Source organism: Macaca nemestrina, chromosome 2, assembly GCF_043159975.1.
Source record: "Macaca nemestrina isolate mMacNem1 chromosome 2, mMacNem.hap1, whole genome shotgun sequence".
Classification (NCBI taxonomy): domain Eukaryota; kingdom Metazoa; phylum Chordata; class Mammalia; order Primates; family Cercopithecidae; genus Macaca; species Macaca nemestrina.
Window position 1 is genome coordinate 185,466,385 of NC_092126.1, and position 25,016 is coordinate 185,491,400.

Consider the following 25,016-nt stretch of genomic DNA (forward strand, 5'->3'; position numbering starts at 1 on the left):
CTATGACTCTACAATTTGCAACTCAAGATATTTTGCCTAGATAACATCCTGCCGACACATTGGGAAATTTCTGGAAGCCTGGAATTTGTTGCTGTTGTCAGATCCAGTCTAAATAAGACTTTAGCTTTTCTTTTGTTTTCTCTTTGTAGGCAAAACAATTGCTACATATCCCAAGATTGGCGACACAGCCATCATTTCCAAATTCTCTCTTTATGTCCCTGCCAAACAAATAAAAACTGGCCGACTGACATCATCAGAGTGGATGAAGAGTGAACAGGAGGCAATTTATGCAAGGGAGAGCTTAAACTGTTACGAAATTCTCCAGTGACCCTGTGATTCATTTTGTTTCCTGGCAGTTACTTACCACTCTCTAGTTTTGACAGATGTGCTTTTCTGCTTTTTTTTTTTTTTTTTTTTTTTTTTCCTTAAGAAGCTTACTGAGCTTGCAAAGAAAAGCTCTAAAGGAATAAGGTTAAGGAGCTAACTCAGCATCAACAGAGACAGATGCCTTCTTGTAATTGAACTAAAACCCTTGGACTTTCTATAAGCCAACTCTCTCTAGTCTAAGCTATTGCCTTATTTTTATTTTTATGCAGACCATTTCCCACTTGAAATTCATCATCAAAAACAAACTTTTTATTTCTTCCTTAATGTTTATAGTGATATAGATAGTCTAGCAAAGATTATTCAATAAAGAGGTCAGACAGATTCTCATCATGATTCATCCCTGCAGTGCAGAAGGAGACACTAGGGCATCCTAACGTAATTTAAGTGACAGTGAGGACGTATATGATCTGACAGATATTTCCGGAAAATACATGCCCCAAAGAGCTCCAATGAGTCCTGTAAAGAGAATAACTTCTACTCTAGGGCTTCATTCCTTCAGATCAAAGACCCCTTCATGAAGTCTCCTCTTAAATCTTGCTTATTCTTTATCAGCTACCAATATTTCATTGTGAACGTAAAAGTTTAGCAGTCATCAAAGGTTGTCTCAAGATGATAGGACACAGAGTTTTGGTAAGGAGAATGTGCAAAGCACTGATTTACCTGTAAATGAGAATCTCCCAAACTGGCTGTCATGGAGGAGTACTATTTTGGAAGAATGTAAGTGTCGTGGTTTGGTTTGGTTTGGTTTGGTTTTAAAATGGGATCTGAGATCAAATAAGTTTGAGAGACACAGAGTTCAGCAGAACTAAACAGGCCTTTTTTTTTTTTCAACTGAAGCCTTGATTGTGTTAATAGTCATTCATTATTTAAGAAATATTTACTAATACCAGCTATACTTCAAAGATAGTTATAAGTGTTTGGGAGGCCTCACGGAACAAAACAAAGATCACTTCCTTGCAGAGCTTACATTCTAGCAGGATTAGACAGATTATGAACAATAAACAAAACATAAATTATATAAGACATGCTAAACAGGATGAAAGGCAGATTGCTAATGCAGGTTGTAGGAGGAAATAAAGAATATGGCATTTTTAAAAAAGAGTGGTCAGGGTATACTTCACTCAATAGATGATATTTTCTCAGACATTTGCATTTGTTAAAGGAGTTAGCCATATAGATATCCAGATGAACAATATGTCAGGCAAGGGTGACAACCAGTCCAAAGGCCCTGGGGTAAGAGCGTGACCCCTAACAGAGTAATAAAATGTATAATGTTTCCCAAACTCATTTAGTACAGAACAGTTTCTCAAAAAACATCTTCAGTGTAGCCAAGTACTTTGGGAAATGTTAGCGTAGATATTGCTTTTACTAAGTGAAGAGGGGACCAGGTAATAGAGAGTGCTAGGACTAAGAGGTTGGTGCCCTGGATCTCATAAGAGCACTGAGGTGGAACATACTCAAACAAACTTTGACCACAGTGCAGTCTTCCAACAAGCAAAGTGACAAAAGCAAAAGTTTAAGATGAGCAACTTTTCTTACATTTCTTCCATTGGCTCTTCAAAGAAGGCTTACTGGCTCAAAAATACCAAAGAAAATGCTTCAACGTTTCTAAACATTACAGAAATTAAAATTACAATACCCATTGAATTAGGCAACATTTAAAAGTCTGATAATACCAATGTTAAAAAATATTTTAAGAAATAAGATCTCTCATTCACTGCTAGTGGAGAAGTAAATTGCTACAAGCACGTTGATGAGCAATATGATTGTGCCCAGTAAATTTGAAGGTGTGAAAATTATTCAGCTTAGCCATTTTACTTCTAGGTATTTACCTAAAGAAACACTTACACGTGTGTACAAGAAAATATTTATAGAAATTTATTGCAGGATTGTTTGTAATAGAAACATAAGAAACAATGCCCATCAACAAAAATACGAATAAATGCAATGTTATGTATCCATACTGAAATACCATATAGCAGTTAAAATGAATTGACTAGAGGCACATTTATCAACATAATAAATCCCTAAGCATAATGTTGAAAGAAAAAGTAGCTTTTAGTAGTAAAAGTAGAATATGACACCATTTACATAAAGTTTTAAAACATGCAAAAATTTATACATTATTTATAGATACATACATATACAGTAATAGTATAATTGCATATAATTATAAACACTAAATCCAGCCTAAGAAGAGAAGCAAGGATTTATTACATCATTCTGTATATTTGTAATATTTTATATTAAAAATATATTTTAAAGAGGAAAGATATGCTCAAGAAATATAGGAGAAGGTTTTAATGCATGGACTAAAAGAAGACATAACCCAAACCAAAAGAAATAAATATGATTAAGCAGTTACACAGAATACAAAGTATCAAGGACACAGATCGATTTGCGGAAATTTAATAATTTCTCTCACAACACTATATTTCTGGTAAGAAAATGGCTTTCTAAGTCCTAGTAAAAAGGGCAGCTGTTGCTGCGTTGCTCACCTTGTGGTATTCCAGTTGAAGAAGATTAATTTCAACGACATGACCATTCATTGGTACTTCGCATATGTGAAGTAGAAATATTTTCCTAAATATTTTCTCTAAGTATGCAAAGCACCTTTAGGAGAGTATGTGGCTGTAATTTAACGGTGACAGTGTGTGCTTTGCACACTGACCAGGATTAAGTTCATTTTTATTAACTGGGTTGCTTGCTATTAAATAAACCTTAACTTAAACCACTTTTGTTATCAATGAATAAACCATCATCTTAAAATACGATTATTTATCTTTAAAAAGATAATTATATTTTGTGTTTGTGCTGAGGCAGTCTGTATGCATTTGGTGAGGAAAAGATTCCTTTCTGGATTAAAAGGAACCATAGGATAATGGAAAAGGTTTTCAAATGTGTAATTAAGATTAAATTAATCATCTTTTTTTTCTCAATAAGCATATTATTTTGCTGAGTCACTAAGTATATTTAAATGATATTGCATTGGAGTAAGAGGATTAATGCTTAACCTCACTTCTTTGTTTGCCTAGGACTGCAGCTGAGGGTTTATTGAGTATGGATTGAGCATCACACTAAAAACCTTCCCTGGAACAGGGGACCAAAGGATGTAAACTGAAAATTTTTAAAATCTCCTTTGTTTTCCTCATATTGCTGAAGATTCAGATAGATATCTGCCTGTAAGTGATGTGAATCAATTTAATCTACTGAAACAAAGTACAGCATTGAAGACAATGTCTTTTTTCGCCCCCTAATACATTTTCCCTGGCGTGCTGTTTATTTTTTTTAAGACACATGAAGAAGAAATCGTGATCACAGTATTGGCTATATCCACCTGCATCCTTTTTGTCTTTTTTTGGAAGAGATGATCCTGGCTTTCCAGTTGGTCTCCTTCACCTACATCTGGATCACATTGATACCAAATGTTTGTGCTGCTTCTCACATCAGGATGACACACCAGCGGTGCTCCTCTTCAATGAAACAAATCTGGTAAGATGCTCATAGTGCAGTCCATGGAGTTACTGCCCAGTTTCTCTCACCAGTTGCCTCAGACCGACAGGAAACCTAGAAACATATCTTGAATGGTAGCACATCTTTGTAACCATGTCTGTCTCTGGAGATAGCATTCATGCATCATCATCAGTCACCTCTGTTTGACATCTGAAAGAGCAAGATCTTGGAATTTGCTGACATTTGTAAATTTATTTATGCTTATTTACGGAGAAAACGGTTAAAGGGTTCATATAAGGATCCTCTTTCAGGGAATGTATTTCCTCAATTAGTAATACATTTATTACTGATACATTAAATACTTGTTTAATGTTTCCTCAAATGTATTTTGAGTAGAAATTAGTCTAAGCACCAACTTCATTTAATGTCAAGTATTTGTAGGGTATATAGTTTCATGGATTGATGAAATAGTATCAAAAGGCATTAAAGCCATTTATCTTTCAACAATAATTTTCATACGTTTGACAAATCCTGAATATCAACACACGATCACTATTATCTTCCCATCAATAATCAGGAGCGTGTTTGGATGTGCTAGTAAGGGAGATAGCTATCTGTGAGAGTGACCTGTTTGTACACCAACTTGCCTAGGGCTTTATAGGTTTTAGTACTAAAAATGCCAGGAATCCCTTCAGCCCCAGGCATACTGCAATGATTTGTCCCCCTACTACCCATATACCTTTAATAATCAAATAACGTCTTTGAGAAAGTCTTCCCTTTTCACCAAGCACCGTATTTCCAAAAAGACCCAACAGGAGAAATTGCGGAATGAAGATAAGAGTATCATCTGGTCAATCCTGGCAGCCAATGGGGTGACAGATGTTTAAGTTAGATTGTCCTCACATCCTGAATATGTATTATGCACTCACTGTAAGATCAGGAAAGAGAACATAAAATTTTAATAAATATCTTCTGAAGTCTCAGGTTTAATGACCAAAACCAAAAGAGGTGTGTTGCTTGATTACTGATTCCTGCTCTGCAATTAAAAATCAGGGACTACCTCTCACACTTTCCTTCCATGCTTCTGCTCCCAGACCCAGACCTGAGATGATACGAAGTCTTGTTCCATTTAACCACTTTCCCAGTCTTCTTCATAGCAGTTAGCTAAGGAAATATTTGGGAAATGTAAGAGTATACCACCAGACTCTATTTTTTTTTCAGGTAGCTTATTACATTTTATAGTATGTTTTATCTAATTTTAAAAATTAATGGACTTAAATGCTTAAAATATTATCTCTCACCCAAAGAGTAGACTTGTACAGTCTGGTGGATGTTTAGATGAGGAGGAGAGATGATTATAGTAGCTAATTCATCACACCAGCCCACTATCAGTGGCAGAGTTGCTACAGAAAAAAATCTACCATGTGTATTTTTTAGGTGACATTTAAAGAACAAGGGAGGAACATTGGTTCTTTGTGGTGAGGTAGAAATTTTTCTGATGTTAAATGCCTCATTTTTAGATCCTATGTAAAGGAAAAGAAGAATTTTAGAGCCTACGCAAAAGCAGACTTCCCACATAGGAAACGCCAGGATTTCGGCCATGTGGGGCCAATCATATTTGTTGTCACTTCTCTATATCCTAAATGAAGTGCTCCTTTGAGTCACAAGCCAGAATGGGATTCATTAAAATTTATGTCTGCTTCTTTTGTTCTTCAAAGAAAAACCCTCTAGGGCACTGGGGATTGCATAAACCATCACCTGGTCCAGAAGTAGCCACTTAGAATGAAACCCAGGCATTTCCCCTGAGTGAGCAGGGTAATACAGCCAGCCAATTTGTGAGCTGTCACTCATGCACTCTGTCATGCAGATTTTAGGGCATTAGACCAAAATACAGTAATTACTGTATACAGTCATTTTTCAGAATAAGGGGCCAGGAGTCTTCCTACCTTAGTGAATAGATACTGTGAGGTTCTTTGCCCAACATCCAACCTGATTATCAGCCAATAATTAAGTAATGAATGAATGAATTAATAATCCACTCTTCTATAATGCAAGAGAACTAGTAGAGTGAACATGAAAGGAAGACATGATCTTTGAAAATTATAAGGGGGATTTATATATGCATTGTTTGGGGCCAGTTTTTATGCAACAAGGCTCTTAAATGTTTTGTTTTTAGTTGTTTTCATTCAGAGTATAACCTTAATTTTTAATCCAGAGATTCCCTTCTTTCGAAATCTAAAGACTTTAAAAAGTATTTATTCAAAGATACCTTTTGTTTCCTAAAACCAAAGTAGGGAGAGGTGTGAATAAAGTAAGTTTGGCAGGTGGAAAATGTTCCCCTTTTACCTAGAGAAGAAATTTTGCTCCTGGATAATGCAAAGAAGATTAAGCAAATAGACTCATTGAATATTTATTCATTCTTTCAACAATTATATTGAGTGACATTTACGTGCGAGTGCTGGGTTGGAGGCTAAAAATACTATGAGAGCAACGTATTGACTCTGGCCTTGAAAATAATCAGCAGAGTGCTGGAGTCTGCTCAAACTGGCTTGCAACAGCCAATCATTTTCAGGAAATTTATCAGCTGGCTGTTAAAAGCACACATTATTTAAAATTAAATTATATAAGCCTGCAATTAAATTAAATAATTTCTAAGATAAAGGTAGCAAATACTTAAAACTCACCACTTCCTAATGATTTCTCCACATTTTATTATCATCTGTTGCTCTTGAAGTTATTTTATTTAGGTCTATTGTAACTATGGTAGAAATACAACAATATACCATACTGTACCATTTATCCTATCCTCTCCTATCCTCTCCTCTCCTCTCCTCTCCTCTCCTGTCCTCTCCTCTCCTCTCCTCTCCTCTCCTCTCCTCTCCTATGTGCTAGGCACATCTCTGCCATGCATGTTGTTGGTAGCCTGAAATCAGCCATGGTGGAAATATTTACACCATGGAAATAAAACACTATAAACTGGGGCTTTTTTTCCTAAAGAGTCACTTGTTAAACATTACCCTGAACCTAATGTAAAAGCCAGTAGATTCTCAAGCATGGCAAATCCAATGCTACCACAAGCTAGACAGAAGACAGTGGCAGAGACTGCAACTACAAGGTATATGCTCCTCTGAGGGAAAATGGCTGGTCAGGTTCAGCCTTCTCTTGTTTTTGTTTGTTTTTTAATTTTTAACTTTTTTTTTTTTTTTTTTCCTGAAACAAGGTCTTGTTCTGTTGCCCTGGCTGGCGTGTAGTGGTGCAATCATAGTTCACTATAACCTCAAACACCTGTGCTCAAGTGGTCCTCCCACCTCAACCTCCCAAGTAGCTGGGACAACAGGCGTGTGCCACTACACCTGGCTAATGTTTTTTTTTGTTTGTTTTTTTGTTTGTTTGTTTGTTTGTTTTTGGTAGAGATTGGGTCTCTCTATTTGCCCAGGCTGGACTCAAACTCCTGGCCTCAAATGATCCTCAAGCTTTGGCCTCCAAAAGTTCTGGGATTATAGGCATGAGCCACCGTGCCCACAGCCTTCTCTTGTTATAACTTGAGCCTTATGTGGCCAGATTTTCTGATTTTTTTCAAAAGAAGCAAGAAATCCAGGCTTTTCTCTGAATTTTTCCAAGTTAATATACCATGTGGACTGTTTTTAAAAAATGTCTGCAGACTAGCTGCTAATCTAGTCTAATTTCCTCATTTCACAGATGAGGCAACTGAGGCCTCCTCACTGAGCTTTTGGTCTGACAGAGGTCCAAGTGAGATGTGGGAACTGTAGTGTTTCAAGTGAAGCATTCTCTCTCGCTGGCTTTTCCACAAAAATGTTCATCTGCCTAGATTTTTTCTTTTACAAGAGACAGGCTATTGATAAAGTCAGGTATATATTTCCAGAGTTCAGAAGTTAGGAGTTCAATCAAAGCCTTAAGATTCACTACATCTTATGTACCACATTTTCTCTAAGACATTTCAAAAACATCCAGGGTCTGGAAATAAACATTGAATCAAGAATTATAAAGGTTTTCTTCATGATGAAAAATTGGACCAACTGATTTTCCCACTACTTTACCTTATTCCTTGAATTTGCATCCATGTATGTAGCCTAATAGAACATTGTTGGTTCATTTTGTATTTTTCTAAAGAAAAACAAAAAGCCTACAAAAGGTTTTTAAAATGTTGCTTACATTATTTGGAACAGTTAACTGAGCTTCAGTGTGCGCTGGTTCACAATAAAGCTTGACTCAGAAAAACATCCATGTTATCAAGAGGCCATGCTTCTAGAACTACAAGAAGAATGGAATGATAAGGTGGAGAGCTTTGACCAGATTCTTATTTGGAAAGGATTCTAAATGGCAAGTCCAGTTTGGTCTAGATAATTTATGATACAAATAACAATAACAATAATGGATTTTTATGTGGAAAAAAATACCTAGAACCTCAAGGCTTTTGTTTTTCCAAGTTCACGTCTAATCGTTATTCATGAAACTACATGATATTTTCATGTTTAAAATCATAGCATAGAAACCGTTTTGTATTTTCTTCACTTAAGCATTTCTCACATTGCTTCACAGACACCATAATGCTATTTTTAATCACTCCATATTATTAATTTGAATTAAAGGACAAGAATTATCTCCTTTGTTTCTGAACATTCATTTTCAAGTTTCCACTAAGATAAGTAACAGCAATAAATGTTTTCACACATGTCATTTTTTCCTTTACCAAGAAAATTATGATTTTTCTGGAATTGAATAATTGAGTAATGCACATGAAATATCTTTATAGTTCTTGAGATGAATTTCTAGAGGAGTTTACCAATATGTATACTCCCACCTGCAAAATAGAAATATTTGCATTTCATCATATCCTTTTTTTTTTTTCCCCAAGACAGAGTCTCACTCTTTCGCCCAGGCTGAAGCTGGAATGCAGTGGCACAATCTTGGCTCACTGCAACCTCTGCCTCCCAGGTTCAAGTGATTCTCCTGCCTCAGCCTCCTGAGTAGTTGAAATTACAGGCTCCTGCCACCACGCCTGGCTAATTTTTATATTTTTAGTAGAAATGGGGTTTTGCCATGTTGGCCAGACTAGTCTCGAACTCCTGACCTCAAGTGATCCGCCCGCCTTTGCCTCCCAAAGTGCTGGGATTACAGGTGTGAGCCATTGCACCTGGCCTCATCCCTTCACAGCATGGGGCACTAACATTATTTTTTGTCTTTTGCTAATTTAATAGGTATAAAATGACAGTTATGGCTTCAATTGGTATCATACTCTTGACCCCCTCAATTAAATACTTTTAAATATGCTTATTAATTATGTCATCCCTTGGGTAAGTAGTCTTTTCATATCATACCTAGTTCTTTATTCTAGTTAATCCATCAAATATACAGGCCTCCAGGCTCTAGGGAAACCACTCTTATAAGGCAACCAACCGAGTGTTTGTGACTCAAGTCAGATGAGTTTTTATCATTCCACTTATAAAACTCTAATGCCACAGAATAAGTTAGGTGTCTTTACTTTTCCTCAACCAGTTCTAGTTTTTAATCCTTTGGGTACTATGTCCTCTTCAAAGACCCTCTTAGTCCCCCTGAGACCACTCAAAATCCAGCCTTTCCCTCCTCCCAGACCTCCACTTTCTTCGTCACACAATTACAGTAGAGTTTCTGACACTGAGAAGAGGGAGTATAGAAATACGTTTTCTTTGTGTGACCCAGGAAGGAAAAAGCCCTAATTGAAGGAGAAAAAACACACCTATTACCAAGACTCACATCTACTGTTTCTCAATCTTCATAATACTTTATGGGAAAGGACAAAGATGAGGAATACCGGTGAGAGACTCTCCCAGGAATTGGGATATCTTCGCTTGATCCCATCAGGACTCAGACTCCTAGAAGATCCTCTCCTCAGACAGAACAAATCCAAAAGCTTCTTCTCAGTAGCTGCTAAACTGAAATCATTTTTTCTAGAATGAGGGAAAGGAGAGAAGACACAAAGGGGTTTAAAGTGATATGTGTATAGACTAAGACTAGAACACTCTGAGCTAAATCTGATGCTGCATTATATAGTGTTCCTTTATTAAGCAAATTTCCTTCTGTCTCCTTGGTTTTATTTCATCTTTCATTTTATTAACCTTCCTGTGTAGGCATCAGAGGCCTTCAAACCAGGGTGCCTGTCCTCCTGGGGTACAATGTATTATGCCTCTATGGGTAGATGCAAGGTATCTGAGGGGCATGTAGACATGAGTAGTTTTAAAACAGTTTTTGGATCTTTAACTTCCTTCTGACCTCTTTCTTAAAACTGATCTGTTCGCCACCTGCAGTCTCCTTTATTACCTCCATTTAATGATTGCTGTGTCCTACCTGGCAATATACAGGCATTCCTCTCCCTCTTCCTGAATCCTGCAAGTATTGTCTCAGTGTGTAAAAAGTTCCTGGATACAAAGAGATCATTACAAATACTGTAGTTGAGATAGTGGATGACGCTACACAAGACATCCTTTTCTTAATAGCAATTCTCTATTTTTTGCTTTTAACAAAATTGTAGGAGGCACTAATTAATTTGTCAGATTATAAATCATTAAAATAATTGTTGAAGATAAACTCTACAGTGTGAGTTTTGAAAAACAAGTAAGGAGTTTAAATAATTAAGTTGCATTGTTAAAAGAATACTGAAACAAAATTTCTTCAAATTCCATGTACTTCCACATATATGAACAAACTTTCTCAATATTTTCATCTATAAAGATTAAAAAATAAGAATAGAATTAATGCAAAAACTCAGCTTTATTTCAGCAATGAGTAATACCCATTTGCTGATACATAGAATAATTGGGGAAAGCGAATCATCACTTCATTAATAAATGCACTTTTAATAAAATTTTATTCTTAATTTTAATAAGTATCAGTATTTATACAAATTATGTTTTATTCCATTTGTAATTGTCATAGAAAATAAAAAAGTCAATTTCTTTGCTTACACATTTTTCTTAAAAAAGATACATGATGGAGTGATAAAATTATATGAAATAAATAAAATGGAGATAGAAATTTTTTTAAAAAAAGAATGCAATAAAATTTCTGATTTTTAAAAAGCTTATTCAGGTATATTTAAATGCATAATGTGTATAGTTAGATTCATTGGATACACTTAAAGGAACAATGTGTTTTATTTGAAATCATCAATATTTGAGTAATTTCAAAATTTATGATGAAGAAATATAAATGTCTATTTAAATATGTGTGAGGGGAATATATAGATTTTCAAAATTCATTAGAAGGGTATTTAAGCAGCAGATCCTTTTTGGGAAATAGAAGATACAAAAAATACAAAAAAAGGTAAAAGTAGATAAATATGGAACATCTCATTGTGTACCTGAAGAGCCCTCAAGTTAGAACAGGTGCATGTGCTTTCGCATGCTGCCAAGAGAGCATTTCACAGTGGGCTCTGCCTTTGGCATTCTTGGGATTCTTAATTAAGATTTATCCTTTTCAATCTCATGGAGAAGTATGCTTCTGAGCAGACACATTAGTGACATGCCATTTAGCTGTATTAAAAGATTATTACTAAAGGGGTTTACAGATTTTCATGAGTTTTCACTCATAGTTACATTTCCATCTTTCTTAAAATAATAACAAGTAGCTAGCTTTTATCAAATGTCTACTATTTTCTAGGCCAGTGGATCTCTTGAGACATTGTTATACATGCAAATTCTCATACCCCAAACCTATTGAATCAGAAACTCTGGGCATAGGTCCCAAATAAAGCATAATTTGGATGTATGCCAATGAAGATAATATTTACTTGGCTTGGTGCCTTGAACATAGTAGGCATTTAATACAAGCTAGCTGCTATTATTTTTTAATAAATTGTTCATTCCAGCTCCTTGGAAGAACTTTTCTAGTTAATTCTAACTCCTTGGAAAAAAATAGTTGTATATGTTCAATTATTCATGGGATATAATGGCTTAACATGTTTAAAATAAAACTCACTGCCTTCTACCAAAAACAGATTTCTTTTCCCAACTTCCGCATTTCTATCCATGATAAAATATACATCTATAACCCTCTGATGGTTTCAACCAGAAAATTCCCTATTGAAAGACCACACTGGGTGATCTCAGGTGCCCATAAGATGTATTCCTTCTAGCAGCTGCTCCAGTTTCTGAAATTCTCCCCATCAAAGTCACTTTATTGTGTAAGAAAGTTCACCTACATGTCTTATATTAAAATTCACATCGGTTTCCTGGAGAAGACATGTTTTAATACAAAAGCATATCAGCTACTCAGAATGACTAGGATTCACTTAGTAGAGCCCTCAGGGTCTTGTGTTATTGCTCCTGCTGTCCATGATGATGGTGGTGATGATGAGGAGGATGATGATGGTGGTGATGAGGAGGATGATGATGATGATGATGATGGTGATGATGATGGTGATGATGATGATGATGGTGATGATGGTGATGATGATGGTGATGATGATGGTGATGATGATGATGGTGATGATGATGGTGTTGATGGTGATGATGGTGGTGATGATGATGATGATGATGGTGGTGGTGATGATAGTGATGATGATGATGGTGATGATGGTGGTGATGATGATGGTGATGATGATGATGGTGGTGATGATGGTGATGATGATGGTGATGATGATGATGGTGGTGATGATGGTGATGATGATGGTGATGATGATGATGGTGGTGATGATGGTGGTGCTGATGATGGTGATGATGATGATGATGGTGATGATGATGATGATGGTGGTGATGATGATGATGGTGGTGGTGATGATGATGGTGATGATGATGATGGTGGTGATGATGGTGATGATGATGGTGATGATGATGATGGTGGTGATGATGATGATGATGGTGATGATGATGATGATGGTGGTGATGATGATGATGGTGGTGGTGATGATGATGGTGATGATGATGATGATGATGGTGGTGGTGATGATGATGACCGCCACCTTTTTCTGGAAAGAGGTGCTGAGCGAGGTCTCCCTCTGAAGGCTGCTGCAAGTCGCTCACAAAGGAGCTTTGCTACAACAGACATTCCCCCTCCACACCCACAGGATTGCTGAGAAGTAGGTGTCACAGTGCAGAAAACAAACCAGGGTGGTCCAGCAACCTGCTTAAACTCACCGACACAGGGAGAGACAGGGCCTTATTCCCAATCAGGACACCTAGGGCCAAGAGGCCACTGCCTGCTTTCCTTTGCCCTAGAGAACTGTAGGTAAAAACAGACATCACCTACTTCACAATTTGACCTGGCTTCAGGTGTAAATATTGCCATCCCTCAGGTTGTGGAACCCCCGGTGGGAATTCTGCCCGGTGCGCTCTCAACCTGCACCTTGTATTTTCTGCTCATTTAGTCTTTGTAAAACACTGCCTTCATCTGTTTACAATCTTGCTGTCTTTTTTATTTTCTGTCGTGGTGCAGAGGTTGTTCGGCCTCAGTGACCCCAAGGATCACCTAGGTAGCTTGTTTGGGTGCAGATTACTAGGCCCTGCTTCCTAGGGGGCTGATTTAGTTGATCTGGGACAGGAGTCCATGAATCTGAGTTTTGATCACCTCCACTCAGGTCATTGGGATTTTCCAGGTCTAAAAACCGTATTCTGAGAAACAATACAAGTTTGTGCATTAAATCCAAAGTGAGTTTGTCACTGAAGGTGCTCTGAAATTTGGTTTACCTTATTTGCTCCACACTTATATAATAAAGAAAAATGTTGACAGCTATTTGGCTTAATATGAACTGAGAAAATGAGCTTTTATGTATATATTTCAGAACATGCTATGTTGAGCACAGATGGCTAACCTAAATCAAAATATCCAGAAGCATATGTATCTCAAAAGTTTTTTTCTTCCCCCCTTTGGAGGAACAGCAAACAAGAAACTAGAATGAAGAAAGATGACAGTACCAAAGTGCGGCCTCAGAAATATGAGCAACTTCTCCATATAGAGGACAACGATTTTGCAATGAGACCTGGATTTGGAGGTGAGTATTATCCTCTCAAAACTCATCTCAAAACCCATCATACTGTCAAAATGGAAGTGAAAATTTAAAACAAGTAAGACCAAAATGCAAGTAAAGACCATCAGTTTAAAACAGAAAAAGAAGGCTTTTACAATCACTGTCTCTTTAGTGAGAACAATTGATGAGTTATCCATTTTAAATTGACCAAAAAACTCATTTTCCTACTATGCACACTATAGTGAATAGTATGTGTTCCATAAATAGAGAATGGATATATGTTGCCTATACACCAACTTATTTTCTAACTGAAATCCTTAAATTGGATACATATTATTTATAAAATCTTATTGAATATTCTTATGAGCTAGAATGCCTCTCTTTGGGGGAAGAACTAGTATGGCAAATGCCATGGCTCCCTCTGAACATACTCTGCTGAATTGTCTTTTAAAAATGATTTATCACTTCTAGCAATTAAGATTGATCCAGTGTTAGAATACTCCTTAATGTACTATCTTATTCCATCCTCGCAGTGACCCTATGAAATAGGCACTATCATGATACTTAATATCGCAATGTGAAAACTGGGTCTTAGAGAGGTTAAGAGATTTGCCCAAGGCCATGAAAACAGAAAGTGGTAGAGCTGAGTTGCGATGGCAGGTAAAGAAGATGAAAATTCATATTACAGGTACATAATTGGAACAAAGACTTTCTTCTCCTTAGACTGCTTAATGTGCACATAATTGCATCACTGAGGGTACCAAGTTTTCCAACAATACACAGGGTATGGGGAAATCATCAGGTTAAACTCTCTGACTTACAGCTAAATCCATCCTGATTCTTCTTTCATTGACGGAGCTTTCCACTTCCACAATTCCTGAACTGACAACTTTTGAGAATCCTAGAGATGTGGAGATGAGGGAACTATGGATGAGGGTTAGAAGCAAGATCCTCTGGCAGTAGAACAGATACATCCTTCTGATGAATAATGAACACCGCAAGTGTTCAGGGCGGGAGATACTCTTCTCATGATGTGGTTATGACCAGGGGAAGTGCAATAGGCATGTAGGTACTGCAGAGAACTAACTTGTTAACAGGCAAAACAAAAACGTATGTTAAATATTCTTACATTGAGGATTGGGTTTTTTTAGGGTGTGGTTGGTTGTTTTTTCAATTTCCTGAAATCCTTTTGATTCCAGTTCTTTTTTTGTTTGTTTGTTTGTTTTGAGAGAGAGTCTCACTCTGTCACCCAGGCTGGAGTGCTGGAGTGCAGTGGCGCAATCTTGGTTCATTGCAACCTCCACCTCCTGGGTTCAAGCAATTCTCCAGCCTCGAGTAGCTGGGATTACAGACATGTGCCACCAGGCCAACCTAATTTTTGCGTGTTTTAGGAGAGACAGGGTTTCACCATGTTGGTCAGGTTGGTCTCGAACTCCTGACTTCAGGCGATCCACCTGTCTCGGTCTCCCACAGTGCTGGGATTACAGGTGTGAGCCACAGTGCTGGCCAATTCTAAAGGTCTGACCTTGATTTCATCACATTTGTGACTCAAACTTTAGTAAGTATCAGAATCACCTGGGGGTTCTGAAGGCACAGCTTACTGGGTTCCACCCGCGGAGTCTCTGATGCACTAGATCTGGGTGGGGCCAACGATTTGCCTTTCTAGCAAATTCCTAGGTGATGCTGCTGGTCTGAGAACCACAATTTGAGAGCCACTGTATTAGGTGATCAGCATCAGATGAAATCATGGTGAGTTGAATTTTTTGTTTTGCAGAGCATTTTTCACACTTGTTGAATCATAATTTAAGATTTAATAAGGCTTGATATTAAGCAAGTTTAGAAATATGTCTCTTTTTTTTCTTCTGAGACTCTATTTCTTTATCTTTTTTTACTTTTCTTCACTGCTTCTCTTATGTATCTTCCTTACGACCGTTCTCAATGGACTGTTTTTCCCCAATCAAATTTTCCCAAAGTTTATATAATAGGCTCTACAACTACTACGCAGATATTCTGTACCTTGGTCTCTGTGATTTTACAAAAGCTCTTTAAAATATTTCCCCTACCACCATATAACAAGCAGAATCTTCAGTCGATAAATTTGCTTGGCTGTGGGTTTTCGGCCACCAGAGAGCGCCAGTCACACAGGAATGGCTTGAAACTGGCCACTCCGGAGCCACAGTTGGAAGCTCTCTACCTGATGTACTCTTTTCAACACAAATTCAAAAACCTGCCCTAATTCCAGTCAGGTTAGATTCCTCAATTAAATTCGCTCCTATGCTAGAGGAAAGGGTTTTTATGGAGATTATTTGAGGCCGTGGAAAGGAAGAAAGATTGAGAGAAAAATGACTATCCTTGAATGCAGACCTTGAACCAAGCGGTCTAGAGAGGCTTGGACACTCAAAGTGGTCCGTGGACCAGCTGCAGAATCACCTGGGAGTTAGAAATGCAGATGCACGGGTCCCAACCCAGGATTCTAAATAAAAATCTGCAGTGATTCCCCTAAATCTTACAGTTTGAGAAGCACTCCTGTAGATGAGGAAGAGCCAACTCTCCTCTTTTATTTTAAAACATGTATGCCTTCATTCTCCATCCCTACCTCGTCCTCACCCCCCAGAAAAACATGAAATTGACGTGAAATTTCGACTCTGCTTGATCTGTTAGAGACACATTTTAATATTTTTTAAAAATGAAAACGCATTTTTTAAAAAATACTTTCTTCCCGAGGCGACTTTGTGGGGTCATTAAAAATGCAATTGAAATGTGCCGCTTAGTGGCAGGTGCAAATCATCCCATGATTAAGAAATTTTTCTGACAATCATAGACTGGGGCAAAATGGTGTCCAAATGACTTGTGTGTTTAATCAGTTTGAGCAGAAAAATCCATAAATTCAGTCAGAAGTGTCAGTCTGGTAGCTCTGTGAAATACACCCCTTAACCTTCTCTTGCCTGTCTTGGTCAGAGCAGTATAAGAAGCTCTTATACCAGTGACCCATTTCTCTGTTCTCACGGCTGCCTTCCTTGGGGGAAATCAGACTGCAGGATATCAAAGACAAGCTTTAATTTATCTTCTTTCTTTATGCTTGTCTGCAACACAAACACACGCACATAGTGCTTCCCTCTTGAGCTAAATGTAACTTCAGCACTTCTCTTGCCTTAATGTGTTTTCCTAATTAGCTTTAACATTAAAACCAGCTGCTACTGCAGTGTTTTTTACTTTTATAAAGCATTAGAAGATTAATTGACTCATTATGTGGAAACAGGAGGATATAAATTTAGGGGAGCTTTTTGTTTAACTTGGGTTATAAATTGCAGCTCATTTTCTTTATTTATGTTTTCCCTACCTTTTACATCTCCCATAACTAAGGGCTTTTTGTTTTAGTTTTATAGATAATAATTTCTTTGTTTCTTCAAAGTGAAATCATTTCAGTATGTAGATAGTGGCTACAGAGTCAAGACAAAAGGTAAAGTTATAAAAGCTGCTTGCACAGTCTTTGCTTGTCAAAGGAGAGGACTATACTGTGAGTCAGAAGGATCTGGCTACTTTCCAATCATTAACTAACTTTGGGTTTCAGGCAAGTGTTGTAACCTCTCTGAGTATGCACTCCTTCGTGTCAAGTGGAGCTAAAATCAGTTCTCTCTAGCTAACAAAGCAGCTATAATTAAAAGATTAGATGATATATTATATAATGAACTTTAAATGCATTATATAAGTCAGATGTATAACTTTTATTTAGCCCTCATTATTCCAGCCTGCATAAAAACCAAATAGATGCTATATCTTTCCATATACAAAAAGGATTATAAATGTGTGTACTACTACCTAGTTAGTGAACCATCATCATAATGGTTAATATTTATTTAATTTTCACTATATTTTAAATGCTTTAGGTACTGAATTAATAAAAGTACCTAAAAATTATTATTTACACTGTTACATTTATTACTGAGCCAATAGATAACGAAGAAGTTGGTTTTAATACATCTGAACGGAGTTAGGCTAAGAACTTGACAAGCTTTCTATCACATAATCACAGCAACCCTATAAAGTAGGTACCACATATTTGGTTCTGTTTTACAGATTACAGGAGGAGTTGAGGTATTTACAAAAGTTTGGCACTACCTCAGGTTTATATGGCTACAAATTCCACGGATTTTAATCCATATGCTTATTGCCACCTTCTATCTGTGACTCAGCTCCTTCTTTGTAAAAAGAATGATCTTTGGAGCTTTTATCTGGCTCCCAAACTGTGATTCTGCATCTTGGCTTTACATGCTGCTCACTCTCTGCTCTGTCCTCAAGAATGCTAGAGCATAATACAGTTCCTCAAACCCATGAATAAGGTGCAGTGCGACATGGAGCTCAAACGAGGCAGAAGTGATGTCCCGGCTCAGTGGCTCACACCTATAATCCCAGCACTTTGGAAGGCTGAAGTGGGCGGATCATTTGAGGTCAGGAGTTCGACACCAGCCTGACTAACATGGTGAAATCCCGTCTCCACTAAAAATACAAAAAAATTAGCCAGGGGTGGTGGCACATGCCTGTAATCCCAGGTCCTCGGGAGGCTGAGGCCAGAGAATCGCTTGAACCCAGGAGGCAGAGGTTGCCATGAGTCGAGACTGCGCCACTGCATTCCAGCCTGAGTGAGACTCCATCTAAAAAAAAAAAAAAAAGAAAGAAAGAAATGAGGCCAGACAGCACCCAAGAGCATACATTTTCCTTGCAAATGGAAGAGCTCATCCCCACCAGAACCAGTATAAATCTGGAGGACTGAAGGAAGAAATTGAAGTTATTTCCAGAAACCCATTCCTAACAGACAAGCTATGTTTTAACCCCCATCTCAGATCAGCCTGCAAACAACCCTTAGGCTTCAGTGCTTGGGCAGCAGTGGCATGAATAGGTCTTTGGAGGACAGTTTTATGACTGTCCCCAGGCTTGTAGAGACAGTTGTCAGCAACTAGGATCTATTTATAAATCATGAGGTACTGACTGCAAGTTGCTCTCTGGCTTAAAAAAAAAAAAAAAAAAGTTCTGGAAGCACTGTATCTTTTTCTTTTTTTCTTTTTTTAGTGAACATTGGATTCATTATCTAAATGTGCGTAGGATTGGGAGTAGCGGCTTGCATTCCTAAGGGGCAGGTTTACATTTTTGCTTAATTGCAGTAGTCATAACATTTATTATATGCCATTTGTTGACTACCAACTAAGTTCAGTAACTGTATTATGTCTAATCCTCAAATGAGTCTCCACGGTGAGTATTACTAGACAAATTTTATAAATCAGGTAAACTAAGCTTAGAGACATTATTTACTCTCATTCACATAACAATTGTGGAGCTGGTTTCAAACTCTAGCCTGAGTGACTTTAATGCTAGAACTTCATTTGGGGCATTCTGCCACTCCTCTAAGACCTTTCCAAATTTTTTCTTCCCTTGGAGTTTTGGAATTATTGGGAGGATTTAGTCAATCTAAAATACCATGGCATTTTATTTGGAGCCATGGCGAAGATATTTTCATGAACTGTTATTTTAATAATTCTCCTAATTCAAGAAAAAAGGCACATACACAGAAAAAAGCACCAGAGCAGAACCCTATGAAGGAATAATAGTGAGATGTTCCCAAGTTAATGCTTAATCAAAATTACCATTAAACACCATGTAAGAATTGTCATAATTTGGCCAGGTGCAGCGGGTTACGCCTGTAATCCCAGCACTTTGGGAGGCCAAGGCAGGCAGATCACCTGAGGTCAGGCGTTTGAGACCAGCCTAGGCAACGTGGTGAAACCCCCATCTCTTCCAAAAATACGAAATTAGCTTGGTGTCATGGCATATGCTTCTAATCCTGGCTACTTGGGAGGCTGAGGCACGAGAATCGCTTGAACCAGGAGGCAGAGGTTGCAGTGAGCTAAGATTGTGCCACTGCCCTCCAGCCTGGGCGACAGAGTGAAACTGTCTCAAAAAAAAAAAAATCGTCATAATTAGTGTTGTAGGATATATAGTAATTGATCCAATATATCAGGAAGAAGATGGAAGTTAAGATGCAACTGAGGTATTCCAGAAGCCTGAAGCAGGAATATATTTGCATGCCATCCCTGTGCCTGGCCAACTGAAAACTTTCAAAATAAAAAAATGATACCGAGGGCACGGACTTGAGGATCCAAAAGAGGGAATTTGTTAATAAAGTGAAAGTGATGTCAGTTAATTCCTGGAAGAGTCACAGAAAAGATACAGGGACTGGCAAGACATACCTTGGGTTTCTATAGTATTATGCATGTAAAGGGCTGTTGAATTATAGGCATACCTGTTCCACGTAGCACATCCAGGCATTACGTAGCCTCAGCCTCATTAAGGAAGCTTTTCAGGCTTGACTCCTCTAAATCTTTGTTTCTTTTATCAAGAGCATTAATCTGTCTGTTTTGAATGGTTTTAAAATGATTATAATGCATTTCTCAGGATTTTACCCATTCTTCTTTCTGAAGGGTCCCCAGTGCCAGTAGGTATAGATGTCCATGTTGAAAGCATTGACAGCATTTCAGAGACTAACATGGTAAGTTTCTTCATGGGATATTGTTCTTCATGGGATATTGTCTGAAAAGACAGAAACTCGACAGTGTTAAAATCACTAGTGTTTTAATAAGTCATTTTAACTATGTATGTTATTTATGTCTCCTACTTTGCTTAATAATAGGGTCATGATTGCTCGGCTCTCTTCTATCTACTTCATTTTACCCTGGATTACAATTCTCATTCCCTTTCTACTTTTCTATTTTCCATCCAATGGTTTTCTAGTGGTGGAACACTGTAGAACATCATGATATGTTTACCTATGTAGCAAGAACTGGAACAATTGTATAAACAGAAGGATGACCGTACTATATGTGCAATATGAAATCTAAATCATGAGTCTTAGCCCATAAAATAATAAACGGTTGAACCAGCATTGATGGACTGCTTTCAAATATGTCAAATGATATTAATTTTGCTTACCTGTAGACAACCAGTAGCAGAGGGATAAATACTTTTTTTAAATTCATGGGACTAAAAAATTAATTAAAATTTTGTCTATTCCCTTATATTTTTCTAGAGATCTAAAAGAGACTGCCATTATTTAATTTTGCAGTGAAGCATCTGTATTTTCCTAGAGTATTATTCACTCTATGAAATATCCATAAAACTTGAAACTGACCCCTTATCTTCAACCTTCCTGTTAGCCTTTTTCTGTCTTTTACGACATTTTGCATGCCTTGCTTTTTTGTTTCTTCTTCCCGTCCCTTAAGCACTTTAGCTATTTTTATGTTTTAATATTATCAACCGTAATTTTCCATTTTATATTCTCTATTCCCAATTTAGGACCACCTTCCTTGTTTACATAATTACCAGAGACATTTTTTAATTAAGTGATTTTAGGTTTTTTAAGTTGTTTTGCTCTAAGAAAGAATAGTTAATACCATTGCTAGCTTATACATACAAACACCTACATATTTGTTTTCAGATATATTTCCTTTTTACCCACTCTTGTTCTGTTAATTTGTTCATGTAGTTTCAGAGTTTGGTTGAGCCCTCTTTAGTTTGTTTTTCTATCCCAAAGAAAGAGTGCCTTTATAGCTTCAAATTTTCAATAGCTGTTTCCTTGCGGTCTTAGTCTGTTTGTGTTACAATAAAGGAATACCTGAGGCTGGGCAGTTTATAAAGAAAAGAGGTTTCTTGGCTTATGATTCTGCAGGTCGTACAAGAAGCATGACACCGCCATCTGCTCCTGGTGAGGGCCTCAGGAAGCTTCCACGAATGGCAGCAGGCATCACATGGCATGAGAAGGAGGAATGGGGGGTCGAGGGAGGTACTAGGGTCTTTCAACAACCAGCTCCGGGTAGCAGGGGTGAGGAAGGGAGAAGACTGTCATGGGAAATAATTGAGAACTCATTCATTACTAACAAGATGGCTCCAAGCTATTCCTGAAAGATCTGCACCCAAGACCTAAATACCTCCTGATATGGTTTGGCTCTCTGTCCCCACCCAAATCTCATCTTGACATGTTGAGGGACAGACCTCATGGGAGGTGACTGGATCATGGGGGCAGTTTGCCCCATGCTGTTCTTGTGATAGTGAGAGAGTTCTCATGAGACCTGATGGTTTGAAAGTGGCAGTTTCCCCTGCACATGCTCTCTCTCTCTCTTCTGCTGCCTTGTGAAGAAGATGTTTTCTTCACCGTTGCCTTCCGCCATGATTGTAAGTTTCCTGAGGCCTCCCCAGCCATGAAGAACTGTGAGTCAATTAAACCTCTTTTCTTTATAAATTACCCAGTCTCAGGTAGTTCTTTATAGCAGTGTGAAAATGCACTAATACACCTCCCATCAAGCCCCACCTCCAACACTGGAGATCACATTTCAACACAATATTTGGAGGGAACAAACATCCAGACTCTATCACGTGATCTCACCTAATGGCTATGTATCTTTATATTTAAACGCTTTTTCTATCTCATTTCTTTCTCCTCAGTTGCTGTCTTTTCCATCATCATCTTTAGATGGATCTTTTTCATTTTCTATCAATACTACACCACCTTCAGGTGTTAATGACAAAGGCCCTAACTGGTACCTACTAGTAAGATGCAGCTTATGAATATGTTTTGGTTTGGTTTCAATTTTATATTTGGTTTGAATTTTAGTTTTTTTCTCCATTCTACCCAAAGTACTAAACAATTTAATGTTTGGGCCAGGAGCAGTGGCTCATGCCTATAATCCCAGCACTTTGGGAGGCCGAGGTGGTCAGATCATTTGAGGTCAGGAGTTCGAGACCAGCATGGCCAACATGATGAAACCCTGTTTCTACTGAAAATACAAAAAGCTTAGCTGGGTGTGGTGGCACATACCTGTAGTCCTAGCTACTCAGTAGGTTGAGACAGGGAAGTAACTTGAACCTGGGAGGTGGAGGTTGTAGTGAACCAAGTTCGCACCATTGCACTTAATCCTGGGTGACAGAGTGAGACTCTGTCTCAAAAAAAAAAAAAAAAAAAAAAAAAGTTTGAATGCCTTCAGATGGGGCCTGTGCCCTCCAGTTTGTCCTGGAGCCCGTGCCTTGCTTTGCTCTAGAGTCAGCCTGCTTCTTTCATTAAACTTGCCCACCTGGTCCTTGGAGTCATTTGAGATCACAGCTTTTATCCAGATGCTTATTGTCCTTTGTTTTCTACTTTAAACATGGCAGTCTGGTTTTCTGTTTGTTTTTTAATAAAACCAAACCAAAAAGTACCTCTTCCATGAATTGGGAAAAGTTATTTTCTTTTCAAACGCCATTTTGCATCTGAAAAGATTTAGTTTGTTGTTTATCCAATCTACTCATTTGATGGCCATTTTTATGTACATGAATCCTTGAATTTCATTCCATTTTCTGGAATATTTTACATGTGCGTTCTTATAAAACTTTCAAAAGTTGCTTTTATACATACTTTAGAGTAAGTATTATTGATACATAAACTCTAGCATATATAGTGATTTTCAGAGTGTTACATTTTAAAATTTAGATTCTATGTATTATTTTTGTAATAATGCAAATACCGCAATTAAAGATAAAAAGAGACAGAAAGTGAACAAACAGCTGTTAAGGGAGGGACCTAGAAAATATCAATCACTAAAATCAAATAATCTTTTCCTCTATATCCTTAATCCATATTTTTTTATGTATAGTGATTCCTCCAACTCACTAAAGGAAAAGTTCAGGACACATAAAAATTCTAGAAAAGTCTGAACAAAATCTTCTATGACCCATTACACCTTGTTTCACCTTGTTTCAGTCTGTAAACTCTTCAGCTAATGGTCTGCCTCGTCTTTATCATTATCTAATTCAATATTTATTTCAGTTCAATGTAAGTCTTAAAGATTCATTTGCCATTCCCCTCCAAAAGGGAACAGCACCAAGAGGACTCGCTACTCAAAAGAGATTGGTTTAGAAGATTTTATCGCTTTCCTACCCAAAGGCAGCTCTTTTACTGATATTTCTTCGAGCCTGTTGTGCTCTGAGATCAACCCTTTATTTCCCCTCTCCTGGCATATTATCCAAGTCATTTCTTTTTTTTTTTTTTTTTTTTTTTTTTGAGACGGAGTCTCGCTCTGTCGCCCAGGCTGGAGTACAGTGGCGCGATCTCGGCTCACTGCAAGCTCCGCCTCCCGGGTTCACGCCATTCTCCTGCCTCAGCCTCCTGAGTAGCTGGGACTACAGGCGCCGCCACCACGCCCGGCTAGTTTTTTGTATTTTTTTAGTAGAGACGGGGTTTTACCGTGTTAGCCAGGATGGTCTGGATCTCCTGACCTCGTAATCTGCCCGTCTCGGCCTCCCAAAGTGCTGGGATTACAGGCTTGAGCCACCGCGCCCAGCCTATCCAAGTCATTTCTGAATGACGCAGTTTGCATCTAAAATCCTTATTGTTTCTAACCAGCAGCACCCAGACCTGGACATCATCTTTACCTCCTGAATAAGGTTAGCTGTGCTAGTTCGTATCAGATCAAACTGGACTGAGTTCACATGCCGCGTTTGAAAATGCTTTCTAATTGTCAGTGATTCGCCCTCTCCCACTAGTGTTGTTTTTTTGTCTTTGTTGCTTTGTCTATTTGGTTTTGCTTCTCATTTATCTTCTTTCTACTCTCTTGTCCACCCTAACTTCACTTTCTATCCATTTAAGTTTTGTCTCACCCGCCTCCCAGAATGCTGTTTGGCCTGCTCCTGATGATAGCGCCAGCGTGTGGTGACTTGCTGTATCACCGACATGCACCAGCATCTGCTATTCGACTGCATAAACTCAATGTTTGCCTAGTGACCTTCAGATCAGACAGAGCATCTAATTCTAAATATATGCTTATTAAGGCACTCTGTGCAGTAACCCACACAATTCCTTGTATTATGTTAATGAAAGAACCATTCGGTTTATTTGCCCTCACCCTAATTCAAAATTACACATGGCTAATGTTCCTTGATTAATCCAGAGCCATAAATCAATATAGCTCTATTCTGAACCTAGGACAAACTAGCTCATAATTAATTGGTGACTCATTCAGAGTTTACTGAAATGTATCCTTTGTTTGTATAATAAATGCCAAAGTTCTATGATATGCACTAGTTCAAGAAAAATTTGATTATCGTTGGAAAAAAAACGATAGTAAGAAGTAAGCAATTGTGAAATAGTCAGAAGTAACCAATTGTGAAATAGTAAGAATTAAGCAATTGCAAAATA

At 37.8% G+C, this 25,016-nt stretch overlaps 1 protein-coding gene across 12 annotated transcripts in view; it reads left to right on the forward strand.

Moving 5' to 3' along the window:
- The window catches only part of LOC105477435 (gamma-aminobutyric acid type A receptor subunit rho3), a 104,351-nt gene that overhangs the window by 44,522 nt on the left and 34,813 nt on the right, over positions 1 to 25,016 (forward strand). For 10 of the 12 annotated variants that reach the window (XR_011620404.1, XR_011620405.1, XM_071092542.1 and 7 more), the window contains 3 exons: positions 3,423 to 3,879; positions 13,707 to 13,825; positions 20,275 to 20,342. Coding sequence is in view for 10 of the 12 variants with exons in the window: in XM_071092542.1 (XP_070948643.1) it covers positions 3,755 to 3,879; positions 13,707 to 13,825; positions 20,275 to 20,342 (312 nt within the window). In the remaining 2 variants the exon portion in view is untranslated. The remainder of the gene's footprint in view (positions 1 to 3,422; positions 3,880 to 13,706; positions 13,826 to 20,274; positions 20,343 to 25,016) is intronic. The other 2 variants (XM_071092535.1, XM_071092541.1) reach the window with 2 other exon arrangements.